At 41.0% G+C, this 17,404-nt stretch overlaps 1 protein-coding gene across 2 annotated transcripts in view; it reads left to right on the forward strand.

Moving 5' to 3' along the window:
* The first annotated feature begins 8,055 nt into the window (after positions 1-8,055).
* The window catches only part of LOC133510613 (ephrin type-B receptor 1-B), a 167,775-nt gene continuing 158,426 nt past the window's right edge, over positions 8,056-17,404 (forward strand). Inside the window, exon 1 of one of the 2 annotated variants that reach the window (XM_061838708.1) lies at positions 8,056-8,431. In XM_061838708.1, the coding sequence (XP_061694692.1) occupies positions 8,371-8,431 (61 nt within the window). In that variant the 5' untranslated portion in view covers positions 8,056-8,370. The remainder of the gene's footprint in view (positions 8,432-17,404) is intronic. The other variant, XM_061838707.1, reaches the window with a different exon arrangement.

Here is a 17,404-nt window from a genome sequence, read left to right on the forward strand (position 1 = left end):
TTTGAAGAAGTCAACCGCCACATGTTCCTGAATTCTGTGCATGCATTTCGGTGTCTCCTCAACAAGATTAATGCCCCTGACATTTTTGTTTGCCGAGACTCCACGACGGCTCCCATCAGACTTAGCATCACTGACAGATTCATTGGCGAGAAGTTCACGTGTGTACAACATGACTCCCGACACGTTCCTCCCTTTGAACTTCACACTTGTTTTACAATTAGTATATGTATTTTTGGTTAATCATTCCATAATGGTTTTGTCAAATTTGACCGGTTTTGATATTTTGAGAGTAATAAAAATGACCCAAGTCATTCTTTCACCCTCAAACTTGATGTAATTTTTTCAAGTGACTAAATAAGGTACTATTACCGTAATTTCCAGCCAATAAGCCGCAACTTTTTTCACATGCTTTCAACCCTGCGGTTTATGTGTTGGTGCGGCTAATTTGTGCATTTTTTCTAATAGCCGCGAGGGGGCACTTGAGCGGAAAAGGTAAGAGTGAGATCGGTGGAATATATGTGCCAAGGAAGTGACTTTTACCGTTCCGGCCCTGTTAGCGCTGCGCTAGCGTGTTACCGCCATGTCTCAGTGATTTTTACCAGTATGTTTTTTTTTAACCAGCCCTGTTAGCCTGGAGGCGCTAGCGTTAGCATTAGCATTAGCACTGCACTAGCATTAAACTCTCTTGTTTTGTAAATATCTCGTGTTTCAATGTCGGTCTCAATGTGGGCACTTGCGGCTTTTACACGGCTGCGCCCCATGTATGTACCAAATGGTCTTTCCTTTGCAAATGTACTCTTTGAGGCTTACAACCAGGTGCACTCTGTAGGTTGGGAATTACCGTAAATGGTACGTGCAATAAATGTGTGTATGTTTAATGTTACAATGGCAATGGCGATTGTGGGGGATCTTAAAACAGTCCCAAAAACTCTAACTCGAACCCTTTGAAGGGTCATGGGGGAACCTCAACACTATGAAACAATAAAACAGCATATGAATGGTCATAAATGCAAAACACCTTGAACGTAAGTCATGTAGAGGTCAAAAGGTGCCTTAAACTGCACCTGCAAAAGCAGGCACTTACAAAAAATACAGATTCCCAATTCATTGAGTCATACATTTTGAAAAACGGTTATTCATAATTCGGTAGAGATAATTACTGTATTATGAGGATAATGGAACATACTACTGTATGTCTACATTGAAAATAAGAAGCACGGAAAGCAAAAAAAAAAAAAAAACATTTTAAAGTCTGGTTAAATGAGCGTATCCTAAATGTACAACATCTGGGGAAGCACGTGTAAAAACATTTCTGCTCCATTGCACACAAATGGAAAATGTCTAGTTGGAGTTTTAACAGCGTAGCCTCATGCTGGGCGAGGAATATTTAAAATATTTCCCATGCATCCGCCGTAATGAACTCATTTTTCACAGTCCCTCTTGAGTTGTGACCCAAAAAAAAACAAAAAAAAAAAACGTGACACACTGCTGAGTCCTGACCCTCTATTATGAGGAACACGGCAAATGCGTATTCGTCCTTGGCTCCGCGCTCATATTTTCGATGGCCGGCACCCAGACTTGCGAAGATGGATGAAGCCGAAGGGCGACCTAATAACCAGCGCATCCCCACAGGCTGGGAGTAGCGGTGCACTCCTCGATCAACCGGGTCCCTGGACAGTCCCTGGATCCACTCTGACTTTTCATTTTTATGGATTACAGTGCATATTCATCACCGGTGTACACCGAGAGCACTTCTACGTGGGTTGTGCGCAATTAAAGCCATCCATTTCTCTGTTAATTGTCTGCATGTTGAAAAACATACTCCCAAAAATTGATTCATCCATTTTTTTAGCCGCTTGTCCTCACAAGGGTCACGGGAGTGCTGAAGTGTTAAAAACAAAACAAAACCCAGTTTCATTCATTCACAATGAGACCTTTAACATCAAGTTTACCCATCATTGCCATTCCAAATTCAAACTTTTCATCTTATTTGAAACATCTTTAGAATAATTTTCCGCACCCCCCCAACCCAACACTTTTCACATTAAATGCCCAAATATTTCATAAAAACCCAACATTAAAGAGATGCTGTATTTTACTGTATATAATTACCCACAACTGCAACATTTTCTGAACCATTTACAACTATTCCAACTTCAACATGATTTCCACATTGCAAGAATTCTGACATTGCAATAATGCTTCCCTTTTCACATCAAAACTAAACTTTTCACAGTAAAAGTTTCACATTTAAAAGATAATTTGCATATTTCCCTCTTCATTCAACATTTACTGACCGATTCAAACTAAAATATTATCCTTTGCACAGTAAAATTTCCAAATTCAATTCAGTCCAATTCAATTTAAGATTTCAGTCATTTCCATTTTTTTTTCAAAAATTCCAACTTTCCCAAACTTCCATCCTTTCCACAATAAAAATCCAGCATGTAGGAGATGTTACATAACATATTTCAACTTTCACAATACTTCATTGCAACTTCTAAAATATATACTGTAATTTCCAGCCTATAGCCACGACTTTTTTCACACGCTTTCAATCCTGCGGTTTATTTGTGCAATTTTTCTAACAGCTGCAAGGGGGCACTTGAGCGGAAATGTGAGAATGAGACCAGTGGAATACATGTGCCGAGGAAGTGACCATTACCGGTGTGTTTTTTTTTTTTAACCGGCGCTGTTAAGCGCTGAGCTAGCGTTAGCGCTGTGCTAGCGTGTTTCTGCTGTGTTACTGCTGCATCTCAGTGACTTGGGTATGTTTTTTTTGTTTTTTTTTTTTTTACTGGCTTTGTTAGTGCTGTGCTACCGTGTTGCTACTGTGTAGCTGCAGCAGCATTTTTTTTTACCGGTATGTTTTTTTTTTTTTTTTTAACAAGCCCTGTTCGAGCTACCATGTTGTTGCGATGTTAAGCTAAACTAAGGTATTAAAACTTTTGAAAACTCTTTCTGTGTACCGTCTTTTTTTGTAAATATCTCGTGTTTCAATGTGGGCACTCTCGGCTTTTACACAGCTGCATCGTATGTATGTACCAAATGGTGTTTCCTTTACAAATGTACTGGGTGAGTTTTATAATCCGGTGGGCTCTGTAGGCCGGAAATTACGGTAGTTACTGTGTAATTTTGCAACTGTTTGAATTAGTCTCAAAATATCATTCGTCTTCCACAAACATTTTCATAATAAAATTCCCCATTAAGAGATATTTTACACAATTCCCTCCTTCAGCATTTCTTAGGCATTCCATTTTTCACCCCAAATTCCACATTTTCACATCAAAAACTCCCAAATGTTCACAATAAAATCTCACTAGTTAAGAGCTATTGCACATAACTTCCTCCCCCTTCCAAATCTAGTTACCAATTCAAAGCATTCCGATTTCACAATATTCATCTCACTAGTCCCGTTCTCCAAATTTTCAAACTCGTGGAGGAATATTTGACATTATTCAGTCCACCTTTCACTAAATCGGAAGAGTTTCTGAATAAAAGTTACTCTGCACTTTATGCGCCCTCGTCTACACAAACTGCAGGTACGTCCCAATTATGGCACGCATAATGCGGCATTTTGTATTTTCTGCTTGACTTGGGTTGCAACACACAGCCAAATGTCAACAACGTAAAGGCCAACCCATACGCAGAAGAAGCGGCCGGCTGCCTGTTTACAGGTCAAGAGCGCAATAAATGCGAGATTGGCTCGGGCAATTCTGAGGGTGAATGAACACAAATACCGTGCATCACATAATCAGCCTACAGAGTGCACCGGATTATAAACCTCACCCAGTACATTTGTAAAGGAAATACCATTTGGTACATACATAAGCCGCATCTGCGTAAAAGCCGCAAGTGCCCGCATTGAAGCCCACATTGAAACACGAGATATTTACAAAGAGGGTCCACAGAAAGAGTTTTCTAAGTTTTAATAACTTAGCTTAGTTTAACATAGCAACAACACAATAGCATGAACAGGGTTGGTTAAAAAAAAAAAAAAAACAACCGCGGCAGCTACACAGTAGCAATACGGTAGCATAGCACTAAAAGAGCCAGTTAAAAAAACAACAACCTTATTGAAATCAGTGAGATGCGGCAGTAACACAGCAGAAACACACTAGCACAGCGCTAACGGTAGCGGAGCGCTAACAGGGCAGATAAAAAAAAAAACATACCGGTAAAAGTCACTTCCTCGGCATATATCTTCCACCGGTCTCGCTCTCATCTTTTCCGCTATAGTGCCCCTTTGCAGCCGTCACCGCATAAGGCGCAGGGTTGAAAGCGGGTGACAAAAGTCGCGGCTTATAGGCCGGAAATTAGGGTACTACCTTTGAGTATCTTTTTAAAATTTCCTTTTGGGAATCCGTCCCGGAAGTGATTAAAACAAGCAAGGCTGTCCATACTATTGCTACCGTGCCAAAGTGGCCACGTGCTTGATTGAGTGACTTGAGTTACTGCGTATGTACATCTGTCCGTGTCGCACGCGAGGATGTGCCAACGGAAGCAAAGCTATTGTTCCTACCTTCCGCAAACTCTTCCTTCCTCCTCACCCCCCCCCCCCCACTCCCCGGGGTGTGGACGACAAACAGGAACAGATTGTTGCGTGCTGCTCCTGTTGGGTGTGACACGGGGATGTCATGATGACCACTGGTTACAAACAAAATAAGGCCAGATGGCAATGTCAAAAGCAGCACGAGGGCCCAGGCTGTGATCTGTCATATTGTACGATATCATCACTATACACTCATGGTGGGGACGTAACAAACGGGTGGGCAGTAACACGTTTGTCTTTTGTGACAGTGACCTCTCGGAAAAGTAATTTCAACTCTCTGGATCTTTTACTTCCTGTATATTGAGGAATGACAGTAAATGCTACCATACCATATATTTACTACGCTGTAAGAGAAGTTTGCAACGTTAATACTTTTTCTTTGGTAGTGAAATTTGAATGTAGGCTACTGGAGGCGGAATATGCTGCCATAGTTTGTACAAAGCTCCTGAAGCCCAAGGTAAGAGGTCAACGTGTGGGTAAGTACAAACTCAACTTTTAAGTAAAAGAGTTGGCTTTACCAGACTGTCTTTATCTTCTTCTTTTTATTATTATTATTGACAATATTATTATCCAAAGTATCTTGTAAAGTACAGAGAGTGAGTACTTTTCCCATCTCTGCTATAAAGCTCGTGCACCTACGTCATAAAATCACGTGACTTTTGTTTACCTCGCCATATTGCCGGTCAAACTAAGCGTTGCTCAATGCTAAGTCAGTTGGAGACGACACAGAAGTATGTCTTGTAGCACGACGCCCAGAGTCTTGTCCGATACCGTCAGAGATTTAGAAGGTGAAAATAAACGACGGTACGTGGAAAAATGAGATAAACTTGGCATAGAGGGCCGGTGTTTAATGCCGAAATCGATGTTTTTGTCGCTAAGAAATTGGAGTGTTAATACGCTTCTGCTTGTCTTGGACAACTGGATATACAGATGGATCTGGTGAGTAAGTCGTCGAGATTTACACGGAAAAATTTGAAAGCATATACTGTAAAAGTCTGGATGCATATGAATACTTTCTTGCTGGAGTTTTTCTCATCAGGAATAAATCCCACATAGTGACGGTTTTGACAGCTCGTGAACGTGGAAGCATATCTGGCCACACATTAACCTTTGCCGGAATCCATCGATCTTTTTAGTTCGTATTGAATACATTTACCAATATTTAAATAAACGAGCTCTGGTTTTACACAAACTTGCCTTCATTAACTATGATTGGAAAGAAAAAAAGAGGAAGGAGTCGTCTCCATGGAACGTACATGGAAGCGATTGCGGTCACACTTAACCTCTGTAAACCTCTGCTTTTTTTTTAAAACACGTATTGTTCTCAAATGAGCAAATTTGGCATTATAAATACTTTTTAGTAATTTGAGATTGAGAAGAATAATCCCTGTCTGAAATGAAGCGATTGTTACACAGACCTGTGTGTATTTTGGTTGGGCACCATCCATCATGTTTAATTGTCGAAATCCATCGATATTTCCTTGTCTTTTCAAATGGTATTCCATAGAATGACCTCTTTGAATAGCTGTCTCGTCTGTTGCGACAACTAACAGCGCAACAGGTGTCGGGTATTGTAAATATTCCCCTCCGGTTCAATGTTGAGCAGCTCTTTTTGACCGGCAATATGGCATCGTGAAAATGGTGATGTCACGTGCACGAGCTCTATACACAGCACCATTCCAACTTATTCCCTCTCAGCCTTGGATATTTGACTTCTAAAAGCGTCAATGGCAGCGAATGTATACGTTTCTTTAACTCTTTCAAATATTTTACCCATTGATGTCAAAATAATCCCATAACATATTCAAAATGACTGAAAGTACCGTAATTTCCAGCCTACAAGCCGCAACTTTTTTCACACGCTTTCAACCCTGCGGTTTATGCGGTGATGCGGCGCTACCTAGTTAGCGCACCTGGCTATAAGCCTGTGTACACAGAGTTTAACACTAGCGTTAGCGCCGAGCTAGCGTTAAACTCTCTTTGTGTACTGAGGCTTATAACCAGGTGCGCTCTATTGGCCGGGAATTACGGTATATGCCAGGCCATGAGTTGACGCTTTTACTTTGAAGAAGAATCATAACAGTCCTATTCTGTGTGTGTTTAACATGGCTAACCTATTTCATCTTTAGTCACTAATAAAACTGGGATTCATTTGGAAGTCCTTTACTTTTTGTTACATAAACCTAGATTGAATGTTGTGTCATTTCACAGTTTCGATTGAGAATTGAGCAACGGTGGCAAAACAACTATAAATATTCGACATTTGTGTAAAAGTTGCTAAAACGTAAGGTGGGAAAACAGAATTTAAGGCACTATGCTGGCAGGATGTAAAATGGATTAAGCCACACAGGAGGACAAGTAAAAACAGGTCTGTCAAATCTAGACTCATATCTAGACTCCCATCTAGATCAGGAGTTTCTGTTCTGTGGTGCCCTGGTCCTCTGTGTCCCAGCAGACAAGAAATTCACTTCTATGCCCCTTCTGTAGAGTGCATAAAAAGAGTAAAAAAAGGGGTGGAAATAATGTGCAGTGGCTATTTATTATCATTTAAAGGAGCTGTTTAATTTGCCCAAGCTATTAAGTAGTAGGGAAAAAAAATGATGCCTGAGTAAGTGGGCAACTTCATTATGGGAAATGTGTTAAACAAGGTGGAAATGGAGGGTGAATTCATTAAACAGTTATTAAGGAAGGAAATTCACACACTCCGAAAGAAATGTTAATAATCCGTCACACAGTTATTCTTAGTTCTGGGTTTTTGAATCCTGGCTCAGGCCCTCCAATGTGGACTTTATATGTTCTCCTGTGCTTGATAACGTTTTCTATGGGTAGGCCTATTTCCTCCTACTTATCCTAAAATATGCACGTTTCCATAGGTGTGTCCATACAAAAACACGAGGCAGAAAATAGTAGGTTTGCTTTCAATTGAATTATTATTATTATTTTTTTTTAAAGAGACTCAAGGTCCAGTCATAAACAAGATGTACAATAAGAAAAACAAGAAATTACAAATAGCTACAAGATAAAAATAATTTAAAAAATGTTTTTGTGCTGTTTTTTCCCCCAAAAGTATTTCAGGAACTATTTGGCATTAATGATATATGACAAAAAAGTATTTATAATACAAGCATTTTTGATCATGTTTTAATTTAGCTTTCTTGAAATGCTGTTTTAATGTAAAAAGTGTACATCATGTTACACTGGCTTACAATAATATTAACTAAAAGCATTTTAATGGTTGTTATGCTTTGTTCTTTTCACTTTGAGAGCCAAATATGTTTTGACAGTTTGAGGACCACATAAATACAGAAAGTTGTAAAATGGAAATTAAGGGGAAAAAAACCGTGATTTTAAGACTGTAGTAGTAAGAAATGTCCAGCTGGAGGCGCTACATCCTTTCAGTTCAACGGAAACAGCTTGGAGTGGGTCGAAGAAGTTTGGTGTTTTGACTCCGGCGGGGGAGGCGGAAACAAGTCGCCAATTGGGCAGCGTGTCCCAGTCGCCGTCGGTGATTGGCTAAAGCGCGTCAAGCGGTTCTCTTAGCCGGCCTTGTCTGGTGTCCCTCGCCTCCCCTCGCGTCCCGTCTCCCCCCTTCTGCCTCACTCGCAGCCGGCTGTCCGCTCCACCTGAAGCACTTCCACGCCGCTCTTGTGACACACTTTTTTTTTTTTTTGTTTACTACGCCTTGAGATGTGACTCCCCCGACACTTCGGCTATCTGCTGGACTATTGATAAGCGAAGGGATTCCCTTTGACGCGCACCCACCGGGCGTGTTTGGCAATTTGGGGTGGACAAGCTTTGGAGACCCTCAACATTCTGCCATGACAGTGGATTTGTTTGCGCTCCTCGGCGTGATGCTCGTCACTTGTTCGGCGATGGAAGGTAATCAAAAACATGAATGCGCTCCTTGTCCGAGCGGGAAGACTTTTGTTGAATACTTTGGGAATGTTGTTGCGCTTTGACACAAAGATGCTGGGACGTCATACAGACACGTGGATCACAGCACCCTCATTCTTTAGTGTTTGCAAAATAGGATTCAAACGTTGGCAACTTTCTTTTTGACTCCCTTTCATCGTTTTATACATTTGCATTCCCCTCAAAAAAAACTTTGTTCGTTTTTCCTTTGAAAGCAATTACCTGCTTTTCTCTTAAAGTTCTGTTATTCAGCTGAAATCCGTGATGAATCGCCATCCATCATTGCGTAAAATGTTCCAAGCACTTTTCTTTCGAGGTCCTATTAGTGGGGTCCACCTTTGACCCTTCATTTAATCGAGGGTCATATAAATGTATGAAAAAATATAGCAGATGGCATAGTGGTTAGTTGTACACCTGCCTTAAACTCAGTTGTGAGGTTTGAATCTATGTGCTTGTTCACACTGTGCTTCTCTACCTTCGACATCCACTTTATATGACTTTCTAAAAACATGCCTGTTAGTTATTGGTAATTAAAAAAAATGTTCCACTGTGATGAATTGTTAAACCTTATTAAAAAAAAAAGGGAGCAAATAATTGAATATCAGGTTTACAGGGGAAAAAAAGGAATAAACTGTTTTTTGTTTTTTCTTTTTTAAATAAATTGGGGATAGCTTTCTCCTCAAAATATCCCGATATTGAATTCCAAAATGCTGGACCGCGAATACGCGCGAGGTCACTATCCTGCATGGAAGGCCCGCTCATGTTGTCACCAGGCCATTTAAAGTCCACGGGCCGAGGATTCGCCACGCCTGCTCTCTATCATGACAAAAGACACAAAAGTACAGTCTGTCTTTTGAATCTCCGCCACTCTCCTTTATTTCTTCCACACACATTTATCTGCACAAGCAGCGGTGTTGTTGTAAGAAGCTAATGTCTTGTCTTCAATGTGTTTTTCATTTCCGCCACTGGACGCGCAGGGACACTGCGGTGGCCAGACATCCACAGTATCTCCTCTCATTTTATGGTGTACTTGCGCTTCTCCTCTGTAGTGCAAGAAAAAAAACCCTCATAATCTAGCAAGGCAAATAGTGATCATAGCCAAACTCTACTGCTGTGTCTTTGTATGTGCTCATGAACTTTGCATACAGTTGTGGAAATGATGATTCAGTTTGATATTAAGATTAGTGGAGGGTGTGCAAAAAAGGGGTGGGTTTTGTCTGTCTGAAAGGATGGTGAGGTTGGGAAGCAGATGGGGGAGGGAGGAGGGGCTCCCGCAGTTACCCCGGAAACAAGGATGAAAGCCATTTCCTTGTTTGGGTCACTAATTGAAAGGCGCTTGTCCCACAGGTGGGTTCAAATCTGATCAGAACTCCAATCTGTTGCTCTTTTCATCTTTTTCGTTGTGTGTTGGTGTGAGCAAAAGCATGGAAAGGTCGCATCATCCCCAACACTCCTTTCACCTGATCGATGCTTATGTCTAAGTAGTGATGATGTTTTTGATAACTTTTATTTTAGATAACTATTTGGCACATTTAACAAAGGTTAGGGTTAGGCCAAATTCAGTTGATCAACTCTGAGGATAATTAATGCTCACTTTGTAAGTTAATTGTCAAATCTCTCCTTTAATATTATGAGTTACTGTTTTTGATGCCTTCCCATAGCTAACATCATGTTGTGGCTGCTTTTAGACTCATTGAGACTAAATCAGTTCATTGAACCCAAATACAGTTCCTTTAGATATGAGTGACCGAACTAAGGATTTTTTAAAATTTTATTTTATTGTTTGGTTTGGACTTGAGCAAAAATTAGAGAAACAAAGTTCTTCAAAAAGAGTTGCTTCAAGCTGCTTCTTGCCACCCTGTAACTTTTACTGTTAAACTAAACATACAGCAGTTACAAGGTAGATATTTTGTAATCAAAACAACTGCATACCTTTGTGTTTATAAAATCCATTTAGTTTATTGATAACAAATAACGCAAAAGACCTTAGATGGGTGAATGAATAGCATTGGTGTCACAGTAACCCTATTAAAAAACAATGGAAATTTGAGCACACATAGTGGTGCAACATCTATTGAGAGATATTATAACAATACTCAGAAATATCATGACTTCTCTGAAGAATGACTAATACTACTGCAGCTTTCAGAGAAGCTGTGATGGTCTCAATGTATATTGATATTTCTGTTTTTCTACGCTAGAATGAGGAGCAAAATGTCCACTGAATGGAAGCAAAAAATGTAATAATAATAATTAATTAATTAATAATAATTCTTTACATTGTATTTACTGACATAATTATGTTTTAATAAATAAGGTTTAATGATAAAGGCGGCGGCACGGTGGATCAGATGGTAAAGCGTTGGCCTCACCATTCTGAGGTCCCGGGTTCAATCCCGGACCCACCTGTGTGGAGTTTGCATGTTCTACCCATACCTGTGTGGGTTTTCTCCGGGCACTCCTGTTTTCTCCCACATTCCAAAAACATGCAACATTAATTGGACACTCTAAATTGTCCCGAGGTGTGATTGTGAATGCAATTGGTTGTTTGTCTCTATGTGCCCTGCGATTGGCTGGCAAGCCGTTCAGGGTGTACCCTACCTCCCGGCCGATGACAGCTGCGATAAGCTCCAGCACTCCCCGCGACCCTTGTGAGGATAAGCGGCAAAGAAAAATGATTGATGGATGATAAAGGCTTCTTTTTGTTATTTAAAACCCCTTTTTTTTCCCCAGAAAATGAAGTTGGAACAGATTAATGGCATTTCCATTTATTTAAATGTGCAAAGATGCTTTGCTATGTGAGTGTTTTGAGTGCTGAGCATGGTCACAGAAGAAATGAATGCCCAGACCCACCTGCCGATGCAGCTGCATTGTTCTAGAACTCTACCACTCTTAAAACACTTCTGATTTCAGGTCGAGGATTTTAATCAACCTTGACTTGAAATCAATATCCGGTAGCATCCATATAGTCACCGTCTTGTGAAAGGGCACAATCATAACAATATATATATTTCTTTTCGTCCACCTTGGTTCATCTCCTCCATGTGTTTGTCCCACTCAGTCACCCACTCCCTTAGCCCCCCACCCCGATCCACTTCCTGCTGGCATTCCCTCTGTTCCACATGGTGCGTTGTTCTAGCCATACACGGCCATGATTCTCCATTGCTTGTTTCTGTTTGCCCTTAAACCAATTAGGCTTAAATAAACCTGCTCGTTTAACAGCCTGGAACCGAAGGACTGGGTGGAGGGGCCGGGGATACGGTACAACGGTAGACAGGGCGTGGACTCCACTGAAACAAGCAAGGAGGTCATATAGTTTGAGAAAGCCTGGATGCATGTTTGGCAAACAAGCAGAAATTGAGCAAGACTGCATAAGTGCGGGAACCTTGTTATCGAGCATCGCTGGCTACGCAGAGATACAAATTTACTTTGATAAGAAAACGTCAGTCATGTGCCTAATTCATTGGAATGGTATGTTATAAATAGTTGTGTGTGGAAATAGGTTAACTTCCAATTGGTGATTTCATGTTGGGTCTCTTTCAGACAGTACATTACTGCTGCTGCTTGCAGCCAAGTAGTGTAGTGTCTGTAGCTTCAAGACATGATCAAGTCAACACTTTAGCTACAGTAAAAATAAATATGACATCAATTTCTGTATAGGTGGCACGGAGACTGAGCTGAAAAGCGTTGGCCTCACAGTTCTGAGGTTCCGGGTTCAATCCCGGACCCGCCTGTGTGGAGTTTGTTGAATGTTCTCCCCGTGCATGCGTTTCCTCCAACATCCTCAAAGCATGCAAGATTAATTGGACCGTCTAAATTGCCCCTAGGTGTGATTGTGAGTGTGGTTGTTTGTCTCGATGTGTCATGGGAATGAGTGGCAACCAGTTCAGGGTGTACCCTGCCTCCTGCCCGTTGACAGCTGGGATAGGCTCCAACACACCCTGTGACCCTTGTGAGGATAAGCAGCTCAGAAAATGGATGGATGGATTTCTGCATGTGAACATTGACAAGCAGATCCTTTTATTTACAGAATTTAGAGTCCAATTAATGCATGATTTTGGGATGTGGGAGGAAACCGGAGTGCCCACAGAAAACCCACACAGGCACCGGGAGAACATGCAAACTCCACACAGGCAAAGCCCCGGGATTTGAACCCCAGTCCTGAGAACTGTAAGGCAGACACTCTAACTTGTTGCCTCCACCGTGCTGCCAGAAAAGAGCTAAATGAATAAAAGGTCTTTGTTTCAGAATTTTGTTGTGACAATTGGGTAATTTTGGGGAATGGCACTAGATCCTGAAACGAAATGAGTCAGCAGAAGAGTTTGAAAATTGTAAAGCAGAGGAAAGTACGTTAAATGTCTCTCGATTTGGGCGTTGTATTGTGAAAATTGGAATTTGTTGAATGGGCATAATACAAAAGATTTCCTGATTGCGTAAAATAGTTTGACGTTGGAATTGTTTGAATCGGTCAATCAACGTTGCAGAAGATGGAAGATGTGTAAAATAAATTTTGAATTCTTAAAGGAAAATGTTTGGAATTTTAACATGACAAATGTGATGTTTTGGGAATGTGGGAGTTATTGAAATGTGGAATGTAGTTCCCAAGATGTTTTGAATAAGATGAAGAGTTTGAATTTGGAATACGAAAGCCCAGTATTTTCTGTTGTTGTCTCAATCCCATGAATTATGTTTTTGTGTGTCCAAAAAGCACAATTACAGAAAAGGTGCAAATGTGGAAAATGGATATCTTGAATGAGGTGAACATGAAGTTGGAATGGTTTGAATTGGTGGGAAAATGTGGAAAAAGAAGTGCAGAGAAAAACAGCACAATAATACCGTTTTTCTTCTGTGTGTGAAATAGTGTGCAAATATTTCAAGCATTTACAAATAAGTTATACACAATTTGTTGAACACATTTCCAGGGACCCAAGGATGCTGAAAATCTGTAAAGTCAATTGAGTGAATAAAAATCGGCACCCAATTGAATAGTTTTTCCCTTGGCTGCTTCTCGCAAGGTTAGAAATTGCTTTAGCGTCCTGCTAATTATTGAATAATTAAAAAAACTTGTTACTTTAAGTGCTTCTTTATGTATGAATTCACCACCCATGTGAAATATTAGCCCTGTTGAGCTGAATGGATGGGAACCCTGGATCCATTCTCATTTCGACAGTACAGTGAAGTTCGGCATCTCCCTGAACTGTTCTTTGTGCTTTCGGCGATATCACTCAAAAGACTCAACTTTATTTTGCCCACAGGCATTTCTGCTGAGACCACCTGATGTTGAATTCAATTTTCCACCCATTTTGTACCGCTGAGTGTGTACTGCATTTAGTTGCCTGCCTTGTTGGAAATGTGCTAAAGCCATTACGGTGGACAGGGGCAGCAGAGATGGCCTCATTCCATCCATCCATCCATCCATCCATCATCTGAGCCAAGTTCTGGAGCCAATCTCAACTGTCATTGGGTAGGAGGAGGCGGGGTACACCCTGAACTGGCTGCCAGCCAATCGCAGGGCACATAGACACAAGCAGTCGCACTTACAATCATACCTAGGGGCAATTTAGAGTATCCAATTAATGTATGTTTTTTTGGGGGACGTGAGAGGAACCCGGAGTGCCCCACGCAGGCACAGGGAAAACATGCAAACTCTACACAGGTGGGGCTGGGATATGAACCCCAGCCCTCAGAACTGTGAGGCCAACACTCTGCAGCTGCCCCACTGTGCCGCCCTCATTCCATAATGGACCTTATTTTGCCAAAATTGAAAAGACTGCCAGTGTTCAGGTGTGCTCATGCCGCCTCGCAGGCAATGGCGAAGCCTGCTGCGAATACCTACTGCTTGTGTACCTGCGGCGTTATAAATGTGACGCTCGTTGTGTAAATGCAGGCCTCCTCTGTTATGCGGGTGCTGGAGCTTCAACTTAATGACATTCGTGCAGATTCGTTTCATCACAATATCATTTTTCACATTTTCTTCCTGCAGCATTGTGGAGAACTGCAAGGCCTCACTCACCCTCTCAGTTTCTGCATTGCTCAAAAACATAACATGCATATCCACACGCACGCAAGCACATACGCTCGCGGTACCACTAGCAGCTCACGTTACCCCAGAGACATTTCAGCCCTCGTAAGGCCAGATGGTGGAAGCTAGTTGGGGACGTGATTATGTATGTGTGTGCATTTTATTCATTTTTTAAAAACGATTTTCAAGGGACAGCAGAGAGGATGTCAGCAGAATCTGCAGTATTGTATGTAAAGTGCTTTAAAAACATACTTTTTTTTGTAGGAGTTCTGATTTTTCGTTTGTTTTCAATCTTGTTTTTAAGTATAAAATATCTCATTGACATCTCATCCTAAATAGCGAACTTGGATACAATTACAGTGATGCCTTGAGATACCAATACAATATCTGGTAAAAAAAATGTTACTTATTAAAAAAAAACTTAAATACAATAAAGTCCGCTACCTTAATTATCTGTTAATGATGAATTTTCCTCGATGGGCTAACGGAGAGCATCAGTGTTTTAACCTTGTATGCAAACGTTGTTTTTTTTTTTTAACACAATCAGTGGAGCAACACAATGACGGATTATTAGGGCTGCTACTAAGGCTGATTTTAATGATTTATTATTAGTTTTTTTTGATGAGTTGTTGAATAGGATGAAAATGATTTTCCACCCCTTTATTCAAATTCGGTACAACATTTTAAATGAACAGAACTTAAAATGCACAAAACATGAATTTGTGGTTCGAGTTGCCTGGTCATCTTGAAAGTGGCATCTTCTCAATGTTTCCTTCAGGGTTTACCATTCCAAACTGTACTTTGGTGAATTGACCTCATTTGACACCCCCCCAACCCCCCTGTCTTTGTTTCAGTCCGTTCCAGGCTAAATTTATTTTTGTCTTTCTCTACGTGGCAGAGTTCATGTTCCTGTTTTCTTGTTGTGCCCTCTACACATTCCTCCTAGAGATTAGCTACACAGATGCTATCAGGTTGCACCCGTCGTCCTTCTTCTCGCTTGGACCTTATAATGGCAGGTGGCTGAGCGTGTGTATAAGGTCTAAGTCCCTATCGGTCCAATCTCTGGAATGAGTGAGACTCACTGCATCGCCAACTGTCGAGACACATTGCCGCGCTGGAGCACGAAGCAGTGTGGGGGGTATAGCCTCAAACTGTGCGAGTCATCTGTTTCCTGGTAAACCCACGGGAGCACAACACAAGCTCAAAAACAAACCTCCGAAGACACACTTGTCAGTCCTATTTGATGCATACGCTGTCTTAAAAGATAACGCCCCCGAAATGCACTTACTGGAAAATGACAACGCTGAAAATTGATTGGGCCCAATGACCCGTCTTCTGAGAAGGAGACCGGCCGGGCGACTGTCGTTCAGACAGCTTGAAAGCTCTCTCTTCACTATGCGTTGAGAAAGGTCAAGTAGAAAAGACATTCATTATCAGATTTTGTTTCAAATTGTTCATGAAGTGAAGCTCAGTGCTGATACCTTTTTGATACACCCCAATTTGTGTAAATTGCTTTTAATCAATATCCTCCACAGTCCTAAATTTCATTTGGCCAAGCTTCCTGGAAATGGACAATCTTCGGTCTATTGACAGTTTTTCACAAATTTCATTTTAGTCATGTCGCAACCTTGAAATCGTCAAGAAAGCCTTCCTTTCAGTGGCACACGACCACATTTCCACCTCCCCTCATGGGCTTTCTTTTCTGGGCATAAAAGTTTCCTTCACACTTGCTTCTAACTACCGTGACCTTTGCCCTGCTGCCAACTAGACTTTTTTATTTCTCTGTCGAAACCTATTCAATAATGGAATCCTCATACTAATGGGAACGGGTCAGCAGTGGAAATGAATATTGGAGTTGTGGAGCAAGGAGCTTGTTGAAGGTTTGTGTTTGAGTCAAGTTCAAAGTTGCTTGCAAACTGCAAGGCTCAAATTTAAGGGATGGAACCGTCTGTGTGAAATGCAATACGCAAACAAAGGAGATGGTGTGGTGCAAAATTACAGAAGAACAAACCATAAGGGGGCCCCTGGTTAACAGTGGTGTTCCGTTCCTATGGCAATTTTGTACATAAGTCTCAATGTGGTGCAGTTTTATCACAAACATACACAAATGCAGTCGTAAAATCACTGGTTAAATACAATAGCTCCTGTAGACCAACAGCAGGAACTGAACTTTTGCTTATCAGATATGGTATTGTTATGGCGCTGTTTTAAACCAGCTAAATGTGCCTCGCTTATAACTTCAAAACACTGTCGGGACCATTAAAAACAAAACAATAAATATATAGTACGTATATATAATTGTCTGTGTTCGTAGCAATTATGGTGAATTATACTGCATATAAATACTAAAAAAAGAAAAAAAAAACTATCCCAATGTTCATTACCATTTCTGTCCCCTCTTCCCTAATTAATCAATTTGAGAGTCTCTAGTTATCCGCTTTTAAGGTTTGGAATGCAATGACTTTGTTTTCCCTTCTCGAGCTATTGTTTGCATCGTGTGTACGTCATTGGACACAATGATTCACAAAATGACACACACTTAGCTTTTTTGTGACATATTTAAGCTTTCTGAACACAAGCAAAGAACAAGTTACTGCTAAAGACTAAAAACTCAGAAGCCCCAAGGAGGTGCACTTGTGCTGCTTCACTCGTTAGGTTAGGGGGCACCAATATTTTACCTTGTGGGGGTGCTCGCAACCCATGCTGAGGCAGAGAGTCTCAACATTTTTAGTTTAGCTTGCTTCCAAAGTCTCTTAAAAACCATCAGTCTGACTAACTAAATCCTTGACAACTCCCTGGAATTATTTTATATAAAATATCATAAAGGGCGGCACGGTGGATCAGCTGGAAAAGAATTGGCCTCACAGTTCTGAGGTCCTGGGTTCGATCCCGGACCCACCTGTGTGGAGTTTGCATGT

The sequence above is a fragment of the Syngnathoides biaculeatus genome, chromosome 13, assembly GCF_019802595.1.
Source record: "Syngnathoides biaculeatus isolate LvHL_M chromosome 13, ASM1980259v1, whole genome shotgun sequence".
Taxonomy (NCBI): Eukaryota; Metazoa; Chordata; class Actinopteri; order Syngnathiformes; family Syngnathidae; genus Syngnathoides; species Syngnathoides biaculeatus.